Source organism: Monocercomonoides exilis (genome assembly GCF_001643675.1).
Source record: "Monocercomonoides exilis strain PA203 chromosome Unknown scaffold56-565389, whole genome shotgun sequence".
NCBI lineage: Eukaryota > Preaxostyla > Oxymonadida > Polymastigidae > Monocercomonoides > Monocercomonoides exilis.
The window spans coordinates 498,635-514,574 of record NW_027150601.1 but is presented as its reverse complement, the minus strand read 5'-3'; the positions used below and the strand labels follow the sequence as shown (position 1 = coordinate 514,574).

Genomic DNA, 15,940 nt, shown 5'->3' with positions numbered 1-15,940 from the left:
CAATGATTCATTAAAGAGAAAGATCTGAACTTTTCTGAATACTGGCAATATTAGACACTATGATTCTGATGTTGCAATTTAATAAGGACTACCTGTAAATTTTTTATCACAAAGAGTTTTGCTCAAAACGATATTTTTATTACTCCTTTTTCATTTCTCACCATTTCACTCTCCTTTTCAATTCTTTAAAATTCTCATGCTCTGTATCTTCATTGGTTCAGCTTTTTCAGTATTAAATTTACAACACTTAAAAGTTCATTCAATATTATGTACTGTTTATTTTGCATTTGACTTCTTGAGCATTTGGCGTTCTCAATTTTTTTATAAGCCAATAATCCATCAATTTTGATCAAAATGTTTTTTGAATGAGATGAGTCGAAAACATAATAATAAAATTGTGGATTTTCTATCAAACGTTTGTTTCTTCTCTCTTTTGATGCTTTTGTGCATGCAATACAAAAAATGCGATTATTTCCCGTTGTGAAATAAAAATACAGAAAATCGAAATGATCTGATTATCTTTGTTGAAAAATATGCAAATAACTGATCAAGCGAATTCAACGGCAGTGTCATCAACATTCACATTTCTTCTTTCTCTTCTTCTTTTCGTCTTCATCACCATCACAAGTCCTATATACATCCTCTGTCTTCTTCATCCAAACCCAAAGCTCCCTTACAGTCTCCGCACTCACCTTCACAATTATCCTCTTTCGCCTCTCGATCAGTATTCCAACCCCTCCGTCCCTCCTCCTCCTCCTCTCATTTCCCTCTCCATTATAAGATCATATGAATAAAATTGTAGTGTTAATTACTGATTATTTATATTAGTCTTCTTAATTTTGTTCAAATGCAAAAATTCTTCAGTGTGCTTCGTTGAAGATCCATCAGTGTTATTCGGTGGAAAATTCAATATGTGAACATATGTGCATCATTAGTTGAAATTACTTGAATAATTTTTCGATGTGTTATATCTTTTCCTCTTGCAGCACATATCCTTCTAAACAGAATCCAAGAATTAGTTGTCCATTTGCACTTGCTTTCAAGAATCTCATTCTACATTGAATTTGGCACTCCAAAAGAATATCACGGCCTGCTTCAAAAATGTTTTTCTGTGAAAAAGAAGATGGCGGAACATACCACTAAAAAAATAAAATTAAATATAAATAAATATAACAAATAAATTATGAGCAAATATGAATTCACACTTCAACTGAACGCCCTATATCGTACCCAGCCTGACTGATACCCATTAAAACGCTATTTCTACCAACCCCGCAGCAGGCTTGTCCAACTCCAGGCTGACCTTCTGTTGGATGTCCAAATCCAGTACGATGCTGCAAATGAAAACTTTCATGCACTTCAACAATATTTTCATCACTTCTGCCTTCCTCTCCAATATCTGTACTAATGCAACATGCCAAATACTAGCAGCTGTCTCCAGAAAGATTCTCTGAACCGCACCAAAAATCGAGAAATTCAGCTGCAAGAACTTAAAAACGACTGGCGCATAATCCTTGACGCATCCAGAAAAAAAAGCAAAATTCCATCCGAACCATTGGACATCATGGCACATTGCCAATTTGTCTCCGGCATTGATGAATTACGGTAATATTCCTTTTTTCTTTCCTTTCCGCACAGCTTCAGAGATTCCCAGTTCCTCAGATTGATACTGCTCTGTGCTTTTTTGTCTGCATCCACAATCCTTTCAAAGGCCATCCAAAGAAAAGTTTTCTTCAAGAAGTCACAAACTATTCTCTCCGAGCTATCGCCACACAAGCACTCATTGAATTCGTTGCCTTCCAATGCCACTGTTCCATTTTGACTTTTGCATTCAACTGCATCCTCGCTCATTTCAACTTCTTATGCTCCATGTACATGCATCTCTTTCTGATTCATTAATATATTTGCTAAATAAAAAATATAATTTGAATTCCTTTAATTGATATTTCGATTGAAAAATAAAACATAAACAGAATCAAAACAATTATTCAAAAAAAAAAAAAATCCGTAAATGAATCGAAAAAGAAAGAATGAAAGATAGAAAGACAGATAGAAAATAAAGCAAACTTGAAGCTGACCTAACTGAATCTTTCAGAGGAACTGCAGCGCCAATGCGCGACCGGTTATTAAAGCCAACTTTTGCAGAGTCTCCTTTCTCTCGCGCGCTTTTCACAATCCCACCCCCAAGCCCAGCTAGCCTCCCCAGCGCCATCCCTCTTGCCACAGCCGCATTCTCTCCATGCATTCTCTTTTCCATCCTTTTCTTCTCTTCCCAGCTCAGCGCAGAAACAAACGCACAGTGCAGCATCTGCACAGCAACCGTCTCCAGTGCTTGCGCTGCTGCCCGCGCTGCAAGCTCCTCCGACCGCTCGCACGCAACAAACTCCACAACCCCCGCAATGAGATGCCCGGCCAGTTGGAACAGAACACCGCAATTCCCCTCAAAGTCAAACGTGATGTTGTGCTCACGGCAGTTCTAAAAGAACTGCCCGTGCGGCACAAGAGACAGCTCCGGCTGGTAGAACGGCTGCACAATCACAAAGCATCGTGCCGCAGCCGGAGAGAGACAGGCACACGCCTGTGCAGAGGCAAGAACTGAGCCTGATGCCGGCAGAGGAGACACTCTCTGCACACCTGCCACCTGGCGCGGAGAGGCAGATCTGTGTGCTCCGCTCGAAGAGCCCTGAGGCCGAGCAGATGCATAATGCACAGAATCAGAAGAGAGAACGCGGGCGCATGCAAATTGCTGTGCTGTGCTGCACGGAAGGAGGTAGTTTCCAGACGCGGTCTCGATGCCCCCATGCAGCAGATACGACATCCACCTGAACGCCGACGATGCTGCCAGCGGACCCACCGAAAGATCCATCGCACACATCCGCAGTGACTCCCACTCGTCCGCAAACACAATACGAAACACAAAACACACCAATCATCCCTTTCCCGTGGCACACTTGCCCGATCGCATACGTCGCATCCCGCAGCGCTATCAATTTATCACTTTCCTGAGGCACAACAGTCCCAATCGCAACAAACTCGTCCATCGTCTCTCTGCCTGTCCGTATAAAAATACAATAATTTTCCATCTGATATCAAACACCCACTTCCACCTCTTTCCCTTCTCTTCTCTCTCCTCTAAAGCAGCCTCTCCCCAATAAACGTGATGCTCATCGTCCCGTCCGGCTGTATCATCCCTTCCACAACCGGCTTCCCCACAATCCGCTCCCGCTCCGCACACAGCTCCACCAGCGCCCCCGTCACCGTCATCGTCACCTGAAAGTACCGCCAGCCACATACCCACTCTCGTTTACAATCCTCAAAAACCTCAAATGCAGCAATTCAACATCCAGAATCTGCCCTTCCTTCTTTTCTAAGGAAATCGAGCTGCCATTTCCCCCTTGTTCCTCATTCATCACCAAACCATTCGTAAACATTTGCACCTGTTCTATATCTTTCCCCGCTCCATATGAATTTCTATCTGAAGTTATTAGAAAAAGTCCTATCTGCTTCTTCTTCCTCTGCTCTCCTGTTCTCCTGTTGAATGTCATCAGATGGAGAAGAACTGCACAATTCACTTTCTATTGAATGCTGATCGTCTGCTTCTGCCCCCACCTTCACAAACCTCAGCCCACTCAGCCCAAGCGCCTCCACAACCAGCAGAGCCATCGCTTCTTCTAGCTTCCCCTGGTTCTCTTTGATTCTCTCCACAAACTCTCTGTGCGCTGCCGGATACCCACCTTTCACTTCATTTCCTCCTCCTTCCTCTGCCTTTTCGCGCTCCTCCAGAACCGCCGCGCAATCGCTGCATGAGACAGAACAACATCCTCCTTCCTCACCCCCGCTGTCGACAGCCCTTTTTCCACAATCTCCCAGACTTCACACACTGCAACCCCTCACCACATCATTTCGTCATCCAGCTTCACCACCAACTATTTTAACTGAGACAATCGCTATATCTGCAGCGACGGGTCAAACAGATCGAAGATCGACGGGAGCGCATTCACATCTGCCGCTGCAAAGATCCGCTTGCTCCCCGACTTCGTGATCACCTTCGATGTGGCAAGCGACGGAAGCGGCCCCACCAGCGGAACCGAAAGAATCACCAAAAGAGCCTCATAGGAGGCACACACCACTCCCATGCAGCACCGCCCTTAGCACCACAACATATTCCTTGAAGGGCCTGTAGCTCCTTCAGAAACGAATTCTTATGATTTACAAACTCCCCAGCCGCCTCTCGATGTTGTTCATCACTGCAGTCAAAGTGTATGATATCGCCGCATCCGAGGCGTCTGAAGGGTCAATTGTAGGTGCTGATGAAAATACTGAAGATAACTGCTAATCCCCTGTTGCTTTCTTCTCTTCGTTTCTCCTCCACCAGAATGGCGAAGCAGATAGGTGTGCTGCTCCAATTGTAGAAAATGATGAGGACGAAAATTCAAAGAGAGGAGAAGACTGACAAATGCCGAAGACTGCAAAGTTTTTTTTAAAAGGAATTCGCATTAAATTGCAGCTTCATCTGAAGTTCAATCTTCATATCCAAATTTGGATACGAAAGGCCAACCAATTTTGAAAGCTCGCTATTTCTGGGTGTCGTGAAATGAATTGAACGGTTTCTTCTAAAAAAAATTCAATAAGAAGAATAATAATTATTAGATACTGACTATGATAATAAAGGAATTACCGTTCAGTGCTAACACCACATGAATCAAATGATTATAAAACGAATAAATCAATCTCCGAAGCGTATAATGCTGCTATTGCGCTCACTGCTCATTTTAATAAAAATTGACTTTTATCTTGTTGTGCATTCCATCATTTTGTTTTCCCTATTGGTACGTAGGCTATTAGATAATATTCTTTGAGAGATTATTGCCCACTAATTATTCATTTTGGTATCATTTTAAAATTTCTAAACTTTTTGAATCTTTTTTGTGATAATCAAAAGCATAAAAATACATTTCAAGAGTGGATTTTTTATTTTTCATCGTATTTTGAAAAAAATCAAATTTTTGACTTTTTGTGGGAAATGATCAAATTTTTTTAATGTTCAACAACATTTGAACGAAGAATGAGCCACTCGAAAAATACAAATTATTTTGTGCAACTTTGTGAACTCCGTGCAAATATGCAATAAAAATTTTATCAATATGTCGTGCATAAAATGCTTGAAAGGACATCAGATATTCACTGTTCTTGTTAATTGTTAATTCTTTTTGTATTATTGAAATTAAAAAAAACAAAGATTTGATGAATATTTCGTTTATTTTATCATGTTTTTTTTTGAAATGCTCCATGAAATTTGAATGAAAAAAACTCTAAAACATATCAATTGTTCACCAAGTGTTGTTTATTGCGGAAGTCCAAAATAAACTGGCATCTTGTCAATGTTCATTATTCCCCACTCTCCTCCTTTTGTTTGTCTTGTTTGTCTTGTGCATGACAGTGGCAATGACTTGTTGTCCAATTTGACAATTTCAATCACTTTTTGGAAGCTTTCTTCGAAGATCTGCGCTGTTGAAGGAGCTCTGTGAAAATCATTCACAAGTCCACTTTCTTTAAAAGCAGAAAAAATGTTAATCGACGAAGAAACTTGCAGAATAGCATTCACTGCAACCCACAAAAGTTGTTCCACGCTGTCGTGCGTTGAACCCGACCTAACCTGTTGAATTTGAAGCTTCCAGAGAGAGAAAATTGACAAATCCAATGACTGCAACAAATGTGTGGTATTTGGAGGAAAAACCAAAAGCAATATATTTTCATTAGCAAGTCGAGTCAATACGTTGTCCGACAGGTGTATTCTGCAGCCATCAAGCATCAACACCGCTTGTGCATGTATATCTGGCAAAATCATTCTTTTAATGTTGACATGAGGAATGAAAACTTTCTCAATCCAGTTTTCAAACAACTCTTTTGTGAAATTTGACGAATTTCCGATTTTCACACAACCATGAATTCCGATTTGATAGCCAAAAGATTGAAGGGATCTAATGTTGAATGATTTTTGTACAAGAAAACAAGGAGGAACAAAAGTTCCATCAAGTGAAATGCAGTGGAGCAATGAAATCCTTTTCTCTCCTCTGTCAACAGGCGTGTGATTCATTTCAAGATTTTCATTTGTTCCAACGATTAAGTTCACCTTTCTTGCATCTTCATGCGCATGATAACCTGATTCATCAGCACAAAAGATCATTGAAGAATATTTTCCATTCACATATTGAGTCAAGTAATTTTTCCAGGTTATAAGACTTTGTTCCGAAATTTTCATTCTTTTTTCGTCTCTCACGCTTGATGGAACAATCATCAATTCCTCGCTATGCCTTTTTATGAATGAAGAATGAAAATTGTGAGAAGGCGTTTTATGACAAACTTTCGCAACAACGGCTCTTAGCGTTTTCGGCGTGATTTGCTTTCTTTTATCTCTCAAATTTTTCAGTATTTCCATGACTCGTTTTTCTTGCTTTCGAGTCATCAACATGTTCTTTTTCTCAATCACCTTTTTTCTTATATATCCAGTTCGAATCTGGCAGACAAGGCTCGGTGTGCAGTTGAATGCCTTTGCAATACGCACGTTTGAAGGTATTTTTGCTTTTCTTATTTTGCATGCGTCGAAGAATGAACGAATTAATGAAAATTTTGTTTTTGAAGGTTTTCGAGACAAGAAGGATGAAATGAAGTGGAGGTCTAGTTTTGGAATGAATCCTGTTAATGTTGTTTCAAATGAAGATATAGAAAAAGTCGGTAATGTTGAAGGCATTTCCAGTATAAAGATAGACAAATATGTTTAACCGAAGCAACCATAATAATTTAAGAATCATTGTTGCTAACATTTAACAATTAACATGAATTGTGAGTGACTGATATTTATCCCCAATTTTAAAAAAAAATAGGATCAAACAAAAAAGAGACCCTGTATGTGCAATTTTTGTTTTCAATTTTTTCATCACTTTTTTTGAATAATCTTAGCACGCCATTTACAGTTAGTGAAAAAAATACCGGACATCGCACAAAATTTTGGACAAGATCGATTTCTCAAAACCGCAAGAGGAATAATACTGACAATTTTCCTCAAAATATATCTCATCAATACAAACTCAATTGATACACGGGACTTTCGGGACAGCTTCATTTGTGCTCAGTAAAAATTATTTTTAAAATCTCGGATAAACTCAAAATCCGATTTCTCTGAGATATAAAAAATAATTTTCTCTGAGCACAAATGAAGCTGTTTTGAAGGTTTTGTTTATCAATTGAGGTTGTATTGATGAGATATATTTCGAGGAAAATTTACAGAATTTTTCCTTTTGCGGTTATTGTGAAATCGATCTTATCCCGTATTTTTTGCGATGTCACTATATTTTTTGCACTAACCGTATTTTTCAAATATTACAAGCAATTTATTCAATATCTGAGAACCAATTACTCATATTCATTCAACTTATTCTTCGTAATAAATTAAATTGAATATTTATAGAAATGGGTGATTTTTTTTGACATCATAAAAAAAGATCAAAAATCGAAAAAATAATATCTATGGTGGTTTTACTGATCAAAAAATCAAATTGATTTTTCTTCAGCATTTAGCTTTCAAATTATTTTATATGTTTGTTTTATTCATGAATACAATATGTCATACCTTTTTTAAAATTAATAAGTTCTTATTGATCAAGATCAAAAAAAAAAAATGTGTATAATAAAAATAAAACTGCAAAAGGAAAATGTCAAGTTTCTCAACTCACTAAACTATCCTAATAAATAAAAAATACTTTGAAAAATACAATTGAAATAGTTTGCTATAAATTTGCTTCAATAAAGTATTATTTAACTTCAAACTTTTAAAACCAATTTGTTTTCTTGACTTTATCTATTTCTTCGACGGAAATATCATTACAATATATCAGTCCTTTCTTTTCGATTCAGTTGCTTCATCAAACGTTGAATGAAATACGAGAAAATCAATAATCAATGAATAAAGCTGATTCGAACTCTCTTTTCTCTCTTTATTCTTCTCATCACTTGTCCTTCCCTATTCCTTCTCCATCCTCTCTCATCTTCGTTGCATTTCTACTCTGCCTCTTAAAAATTCTCTTTTTGAAAATGTCTCTGAAGTTGTTTGATTTCTCTCCAGCACTTTCTGTGTCACTCTTCTCGTTGTGTTCCTTGATGACTCCAATTGCTTGTTAATTTTTTTTTGAAATAAATTTGTCTTCACACTCAGTTCATTGGCCGCTGTGTCAGCGATGAGGTGAGCAAAGGAGGAGGAGGAAGAAGAGGAGGTTGATCCATAATTCGAGGAGGAGGAAGAAGAAGAAGAAGAAGAAGAAATTAAAATAAAAATAAAAATAAAAAAATGAAGAAGAATGAGAAGAAGAAGAAGAAAATGACGACGATGACGATGATGAAGAAGAAGGATGAAGTGATTGATTAGAATGCTTGTCTCTCACAGCACAGTTTTCTTTCTTTTCTCTTTCTCTTTCTTCCATTGTTCCTTCTTCTCTTCCTTCTTCTCTTCCCTCTCTCTCTCCCTTCCAATGCGTTCTCCACCACCTATTTTATCCTCCTCTCTTTCTCTTCACTCAAAAAATACCTCTCGCAAAACTGTTTCACATCCTCTTCCAAACAGTCCCCTTCAAAAACACGAAAAGAGGCTGGATTGCTCAGAAGCGAAACACTCACTTTAAAGAGAAGTTCTGCTTTTGCTTCCTCTTTTTTTTTTCTTTTTCTTTTTCTTTTTCTTTTTCTTTTTCTTCCACTTCCACTTCCACTTCCACTTCCTCTTCTTCTTTTTCTTTTTCTTCCTCTTCTTCTTCTTCTTCTTCTTCTTCTTTATCCTCCCACCAAATCCATCTCTTCAATCAGCTCCATTCACAACAAGTCCAATGAAGAAATCAACTTCTTTTTGTTTTGGAAGAAGAGAATAACAAAAGACGGAATGCCTTATTTGTTCCCAGAAGATTTGAAAAGATTGGTTGATGGTGTGTTGGCTTAGAAGATAAAGTTTTAATGTTTTCTTTTTTCTATTTTTTCTATATATTTTTTTTCTTTTTTTCGTTTTTTTTTCTTCTCTCTAACAATCCAATCTGTCTCTTTGTAAATAATCGGATGAAATGTCAATTCTTTCTCGTTTTCCTTCGTCTTTTTCGCTTCTTCTGCTGCTAAACATTCCGCTTGCGTGTTTATATCGTGAAAATACAACCGGAGAATTAGCGGCGAAGGTGAAATTTCTTTTTTATTTTGGATTTCCCGCTTCTTTTTTTGGTATTCTTTCTTTTTGTCTTTCTTTTCATCATTTTTATTTTTATTTTTATTTTCTCCTTATAAATTCCCCGTTTCGCCTTGTTTTTTCGAATTATTTTTGCCAGCAAAATTAAACCCAACATCATCATCATCTTCTTCTTCTTTTCTCAAAGCCAGCATTTTTGTCAATTGCTTCTTCTCTTCGATTTCTTTCAGTCTTCGCTGAGTGAAAAGAGAAGTTAGCTTCAAAAGAGAAAGTTCATCTTGATAGTCTCCATCTGTATTTTCTTCTTCTTTTCTTCTTTCTTCTTCTTCTTGTTTTCATTCCCTTTCTTCCCTTTCCTCCTTTTTCTCCTTCTTTTCCTTTTTTCACTACCAAATCCTTACTCTCCTTATTCTTCCTCTCCTTCTCTTTTTCATTCTCTCTCTTCTCCTTCTCCTTCTTCTTCTCTATCCATTTTATTATTTCTTCTTCGTCTCATATTCTCTTTCTTTCTTCTAATTCTTCCGATTTATCGTTTCTTAACACATTTTTTCTTTCTTCTTCTTTTCTCTTCTTTTCCTCTTTTTCTTTTTCTCTTTTCCCCCACAAAATTGCCATTTCGACTATTCTTTTCTGTTTGTCTACGGTTCAATACTGAAAAACAGCTGGAATTTCATTTGGTTGATTGGAAGAAGAAGAAGAAGAGGAGGAGGAGAAAGAAGAGGAGGAAGAAGAAGAAGAGGAAGAAAAAAGAAAAAAGAAGGAGTTGCAAATGTTGAGGAGGCTGTGATTCATTGAGTGTGCTCTTGAACGAGAAAATTTTCTGTTATTCATCTTCAATAACATCTCCTTTTATTTCTTTCCGTTGCTGCCTGTGCAAACCTTGTGTCGAAAGCGTCAACTTGTTATGGGCAAAACTCGTCTTTCTCGTTCGTCTTCTTCTTCGCTTTTGGCTCTTCCTGCTTTCTTCCTTTCCTCTGCTCTGTTCTCAATTTGCTTCTGATATCCACCTTCTTTGCTTCTTCCATTTGAGCTCGCACTCTCCTTTCTCTTCGCTTCTTGGCGGTGTCATAAAGCGAGCGGATGAACGCAATGTACCTTGAAGCTCCTTCCATCTCCCACTGCAATTTCTCATTCGATGTCCATTGACTCCTTTCATCTCATTCTGCACAGCTTGCGAATTGATGCTATTCGAATCGCTGAAGCAGAGCTGAATGTTCCTCTTCGGAAGAAGAAAATAGTTCAAAAGCACATTTCGTTATCTCACAGAAGGCATATACAGCGACGAAGATACTGTTGAGAGGAAGAATAGTTATTGAGATTCTTTTTGGAAGGCAAACTCGTGATGCTGGTCGAACAGCTTACAAACATCTGAAGGTTGAATGTGATGCAACACAAAGTGAAAAGAGGAACCAAAAAAGAAGGTCAAGAAGGTGAAGAATTTGGAGAAGGTGAAGAAGAAGGAAATGATGAGGAAGATGAGAAATAAGGTGAAGAAGATGTTGAAGAAGAAGAAGAAGATTGTTTTGCTTGTTTTGATATTGACGATGATGAGTTAGATGATAAAGACGAAGACGAAGAAGAAGGAGGAGAAGAAGAACAAAAAGATGAAGACAAAGAAATTAAAGAATTTGGATAAGGTAAAGAAGGAGATGATGAAAGAAATTACGAGGAGGAGAAGGAAGAAGAAGAAGAAGAAGAGGAAGAAGAAGAGGAAGAAGAAGAAGATGAGGAAGATGAGGAAGAAGAGGAAGAAGAGGAAGAAGAAGAAGAAGTAGAGGAAATGGTTGAGAAATGCGAAATCAGACGAACGACATGTACGATGTTGAGAACTATTTGTTTGAAATCATTGATTGGACCAAATATCGAATTCAATGAGTGAACTTCTCTTTGATAAGAATAACATAATCACAAAACAAGTTACGAACAGATTGTGGAAATCAATAAAGCTGTTCTTTTCCAAAGTCAATTCACTTTCTTTTTGAAATGCCCTCTCCTTTCCCCTCAAAAATAGAAAATGAAAATATCTCTCAATTTTCTTTTCATTTCCATTTTTCCTCTTCCATTCAGCTAACAAAATCATCAGAAAATATCAATCCATTCATTTTCTTCATCTTTCCCATTCTCTTCCATAAAACATACTTCTCCACTCATAAAAAATACCCCTCTTCCAATTGAACACTTCATTATATTCCTCTTCTTTCCCGCTTTTGCCCTCTTTTCTTTCTTTTCAAAATACATTTCTCCAATCATCAATAAGTCCTTCTTCATCATCCCCAACTTTCTCTCTATATTTAAACTTTATTATTTTCTCCAAATCTCCACTTGCTCTTCCACATTCCTCTGTCTCAGAATTTCTTCCTTTCAAAAGCCCCTCTTGAAATATAAACATTCAAAAAAACACTCAACTCTCACCCTCTCCCACAAATAATCCTCTTCTATCTCTTCTCTGCCCCATATATCTCCTGTGCCTGGTGTTGATGAGATTAACATCAAATACTTCTTTTGGTGTTTGAGAATATTATTAAAGGAGATGATCATGGCCGAAAAGAAAAAACACCTCTGCACATCCACCACAATGTGTACGGGCTGAAAAGACCCTCCAGTAGATATACAATGCTTTTTGAAGAGATGTATTCTTTGTTGCATTTTGACCATTCTGAGGCTGAAACGATGAGATTGATTTTTGTAATGATGATGGCTGTGGAAATGAAGCTGTTTGGCAAAAAACAGTCGCAGGGCAGTTTGGTATTAATATATATATATGTATATCTGAAATTTTGTCTGTTGACTGTTTTTGTGTTTCTTTCAGGGAAAAAAGCGGAAATGAATGAAAATGAATAAAAGCGGGATATCTCGTTGTGTAGGCTGACCACCGAGTTGGGAGAGCGAATACATATGGAAAGTGCCCAGGATGAAGGGATTGGGAAGGAAATTGGAGATGATATTCTTTGAAGAAATACAGAGCGCCTTGAATTGAGAAAGAAGGAATTGAGCGGAAAGCAAGAATATTTTGTTTTCAGAAGGAAGGAAAATCGATGCATTTGGTGGGAAAATAACATCTGGAAAGGATGAAGGTGAATGAGTTGTTAAAACCGTTATAATTTATTTGTAAAAAACAAATGTTTATAGATCTTCTTAATAATTTATTCAATTTCTTTGCAATAACTCAAATAACAAATATTTGCGTAAGAAATTGATTTATATCGTTATTGTGATCATTGTTGTCATGTTTTTCAAACCAGTAAACTTAAGTGTTATTCTGTTTATTGAATTTTCGAAATTATCAAATGCTTTTTTATGTTTTTTTTTTCAAAATTTGTTATAAAAATAATTAAAATCAAATTAAAAGCAACAAATAACTAATAACAATAATATATAAAACTTTATTTTAATGTAATTTCGAATTAAATTTTCCTTTTCAACCCAACCCTTAATGAAAAAATTTTTTGATCAAACGTCGGAATTTTTTATGATATCAAAAAAAATCACCCAAATGATGTTTTCAAGACATTGGCGTGTTTTTTTTTTTTTTATTTTTTTTTTTTTTTTTTTTTTTTTTTTTTTTTTTTTCGAAAAGTTGCAGATGAAAAACTTACAGATTCGTTAAATTCTTGCAATTTTTCCATGAATTCTTACAAAATATGTGTCAAATTTCTCCATCACATTTTTTGGATCAAAGAAATATTTTCAATATGGGTGATCATTTTAGAAATGGGACGAAATTTTTTGCCTAATGAATTTCGTTCCATTCAGCACATTTTATTAATTTCTTAATTTTGAAAAATTTTTTTAAAGTTTTTTTGACACGAGAATGAAAGACTTATCATGATAAGATTGTGGAAAAAGTTTGGAACAAATTGCTGTTTTTTTCATAAATGAAAGAATTCTGCCCCAAATCATATTTTTACCAACAAAAATTTCGGTTTCATAGTATTATCTTGAATATTCGAAACGAACACAGATAAGTGATATCTTTTATAAAGGAATATCTCTTTCAAACATTTTCATCAACAATTGGTTTTCGAAACGATTGACAAACATTAAATATTTGATTTTTAATTATTTGGCAAATTTCATTGAATTTTCAAAAATAATAAATACCACGACTCCATCGGCTATTTTAGAAATCAATTTGTTTCTTTTCTTTTTTTATTCTTTTTTCCATCCTCCATTCCTACCGATTCTCCTTCCTTTTTTTATTCGTTCCAGATAAAAGAAGAGAATAGTGTGTCACAAATCCGGGACATGTAACAAATCCGGGAAAGTGCATAAATTTCAGCTTTCATAAAACTTTTCTCTCATTCATTTGTTTCAAATCAAATAAACGAATCATTTGAAATTATAAGAATTGCTTTTTTAATATTACTGTGTAAGCAAAAACAGTTTTTCTTCATAATTTATTTAAAACACGAAATCTGAAGAAAAACTGTTTTTGCTTACACAGTAATATTAAAAAAGCAATTCTTATAACTTCAAATGATTCGTTTATTTGATTTGAAACAAATGAATGAGAGAAAAGTTTTATGAAAGCTGAAATTTATGCACTTTCCCGGATTTGTTACATGTCCCGGATTTGTGACACACTAAACATATCGCAAAATCAAAGGGCAACCATCTTCACCTCAAGCCTTTTCCAAACAATTTGTTAAGTTAAAAATGTTGAAAAGAATCATTCTGAAAAATAGTAATACTGGTGAATCATATTTTCCCTTTTGCCCTTCATGATGTCGATATGTTCTGTTATGATGCATTCTTCAAAATAACAATGAAAATACTTTTTCAATAATTTGAAAAACCGAAACGGCATTTGATTTTCATAAAATAAGCCTGGCTAATATATCGCACAACAAAGCTATTGAGTTATTACAATAATTAAAAGTGAATCAAAACAGATTCAAACTTATTGTAATCTTTAACGTATAAAAGTGAATCAAAAAAGAATGAAAATGGTTATTTCTGATTCATTAAATCAAATGCAAAACGAAACTAATTCAAAATGCAGAAAAAGAAATGAGATGGTAAAAAAGAAATAATTAAAAGTTTTGGATGAAGTGGAAAAACTGGGATCTTTTAAAAAAGTGTGAAAAATCTTCAAAAGAGTGAATCAGGCTGTAGCGCATCTGCACATTCTTTTGAAGCAGCCTGCGAAGAATTTGATTGCTGAGATGAATGAGAAGTGAGAGTTGAATTGGCAGGGAGTGGGGCAATTGGACCACTCCAACCACGTGGCTTAACTTCGTTTTCACCTGGAATGCGCACAATGATTGCATCCGGAGGATGTCTAAAGTGTAAAAAATATTCAACAAGGCATAAAGAATTTATCGAGAAGAGGGTTTTGCATGTATTTATGGTAGATAAAAATGAAATTTGTGAAAAAAAATGCATGAATGTATAACACAATCTCAAATTTTCTTTCATACATAATGTCTCCCTGCTCCCAAGTATATGAAGAAGCAATCGCCATTAATGATCCATCTCGATTAAATGCAACCGAACTAATGCTTGTTGGACATTTTGGAAGCTGGGCCAGACGTTTTCTGTGTTCATAATCCCACATATTCACAATTCCATCACATCCTCCTGTTGCAAAAGTTCCATAACTGAAATCATTTCATTTGTACAGGAAAAAAAAAAAATTAAAATTAAAAAGGTTTTTATAAATGATAATGAATTTAACAATTGTGAAAATAAAAACAAACAATGGATGAAATGCAATCGCATTTACAGGATAAATGTAATCGATCCCTTCTCGTGTTTGCCTATGGCATTTAAACACATATTCTTTCTTTCCTGTTTCTTCTTCTGATCCAAAATATTCAATTCCTACTCTTCCTTCAATTCCTCCAATTGCAAATCCTCTCATATCTGTCAATATTCTAATAGTTCTCATTTGAAGTTTTAGCGGAGATTCTCGAATTTGTTCAGGAGCAGCCTTACAAAAATTGTTATTTCTTGTGAAAAAAAGTAACGATTCAAAAAGGGCATACAAGCATTCTCAGATCAAAGACATTCACTTTTCCATTTCCCAGACCAACAACAACTTTTGATGATTTGACATCCATGCAATAAACCTTATCTTGAACAGCTGGCATTGCCATCACACCCTTGCCTCCAACTCTGCAATCCCAACATGCAATAGTTTTATCCCAACTCCCAGAAATAGCTATGTCTAACAAAACAAGTTAAAAGCTTCTTTAAACGAAAATTAAAAAGAAACAAACTAAGATCCTTTGAAAAATTGAGACATTTCACTCCAAGTTGATGTTTCCCGATAACACTTGAATTTTCTGTTGTCGTTGATATGCTTTTCAAATGGAAAAATGATTTAAAAAAGTGCAAAGTGAGCACACCTTCTAATTTCACCATCAATGCCACCCGTGATAATAGTATCTTCAGTAACAAAAGCGCAATCCAATAATGCACTCGAACATTTATAAGTTCCTCGAAGAAGATTACTTCGAACATCATATATCCTTGCTTTCTAAAGATAAGGATAAAGCATTTAAAAAGTTTATATTCAACAAAATTCAAATGAAAGAAAAATGAAATAAATAGCGAGTTTGGAAAACAAAATCTTTTGCAAACTCCATCCCATGAAGATGATAAAAGCAAAGAGTCATTATCTCCAAATGTTAAACAAGAAATTCCATCAGTTGGAGGACTTGATAGCACAATTTGAGTTTGCATTGTTTTTAAAAGATCTTATGGCATGATCAATCAAAA

General features: G+C 35.8%; 5 protein-coding genes across 5 annotated transcripts; all 5 read right to left on the bottom strand.

Annotated features, from left to right (window-relative positions):
• Window positions 1-965: 965 nt before the first annotated feature.
• On the bottom strand, window positions 966-3,292 carry MONOS_10034 (uncharacterized protein; the record flags this gene model as incomplete). The annotated part of the gene is made up of 7 exons (XM_067862443.1): window positions 966-1,139; window positions 1,206-1,399; window positions 1,554-1,702; window positions 2,079-2,476; window positions 2,534-2,683; window positions 2,784-3,048; window positions 3,096-3,292. The coding sequence occupies 7 exons, from the start codon at window positions 3,290-3,292 to the stop codon at window positions 966-968; spliced, it is 1,527 nt and encodes a 508-aa protein (XP_067720159.1).
• Window positions 3,293-3,471: 179 nt separating this feature from the next.
• On the bottom strand, window positions 3,472-4,136 carry MONOS_10035 (uncharacterized protein; the record flags this gene model as incomplete). The annotated part of the gene is made up of 2 exons (XM_067862444.1): window positions 3,472-3,871; window positions 3,973-4,136. The coding sequence occupies 2 exons, from the start codon at window positions 4,134-4,136 to the stop codon at window positions 3,472-3,474; spliced, it is 564 nt and encodes a 187-aa protein (XP_067720158.1).
• A 1,208-nt stretch (window positions 4,137-5,344) lies between these two features.
• Window positions 5,345-6,751, bottom strand: MONOS_10036 (putative DDE superfamily endonuclease; the record flags this gene model as incomplete). Its single annotated transcript, XM_067862445.1, has 1 exon — window positions 5,345-6,751. One exon carries the CDS (start codon window positions 6,749-6,751, stop codon window positions 5,345-5,347), a length of 1,407 nt encoding a protein of 468 aa, XP_067720157.1.
• Window positions 6,752-10,119: 3,368 nt separating this feature from the next.
• Window positions 10,120-10,329, bottom strand: MONOS_16609 (uncharacterized protein; the record flags this gene model as incomplete). Its single annotated transcript, XM_067869503.1, has 1 exon — window positions 10,120-10,329. The coding sequence occupies one exon, from the start codon at window positions 10,327-10,329 to the stop codon at window positions 10,120-10,122; it is 210 nt and encodes a 69-aa protein (XP_067720156.1).
• A 3,820-nt stretch (window positions 10,330-14,149) lies between these two features.
• On the bottom strand, window positions 14,150-15,904 carry MONOS_12132 (mitotic checkpoint protein BUB3; the record flags this gene model as incomplete). Its single annotated transcript, XM_067864728.1, has 7 exons — window positions 14,150-14,498; window positions 14,638-14,817; window positions 14,917-15,149; window positions 15,205-15,386; window positions 15,439-15,521; window positions 15,568-15,698; window positions 15,803-15,904. 7 exons carry the CDS (start codon window positions 15,902-15,904, stop codon window positions 14,309-14,311), a joined length of 1,101 nt encoding a protein of 366 aa, XP_067720155.1. The 3' UTR covers window positions 14,150-14,308.
• Between the last annotated feature and the right edge of the window lie 36 nt (window positions 15,905-15,940).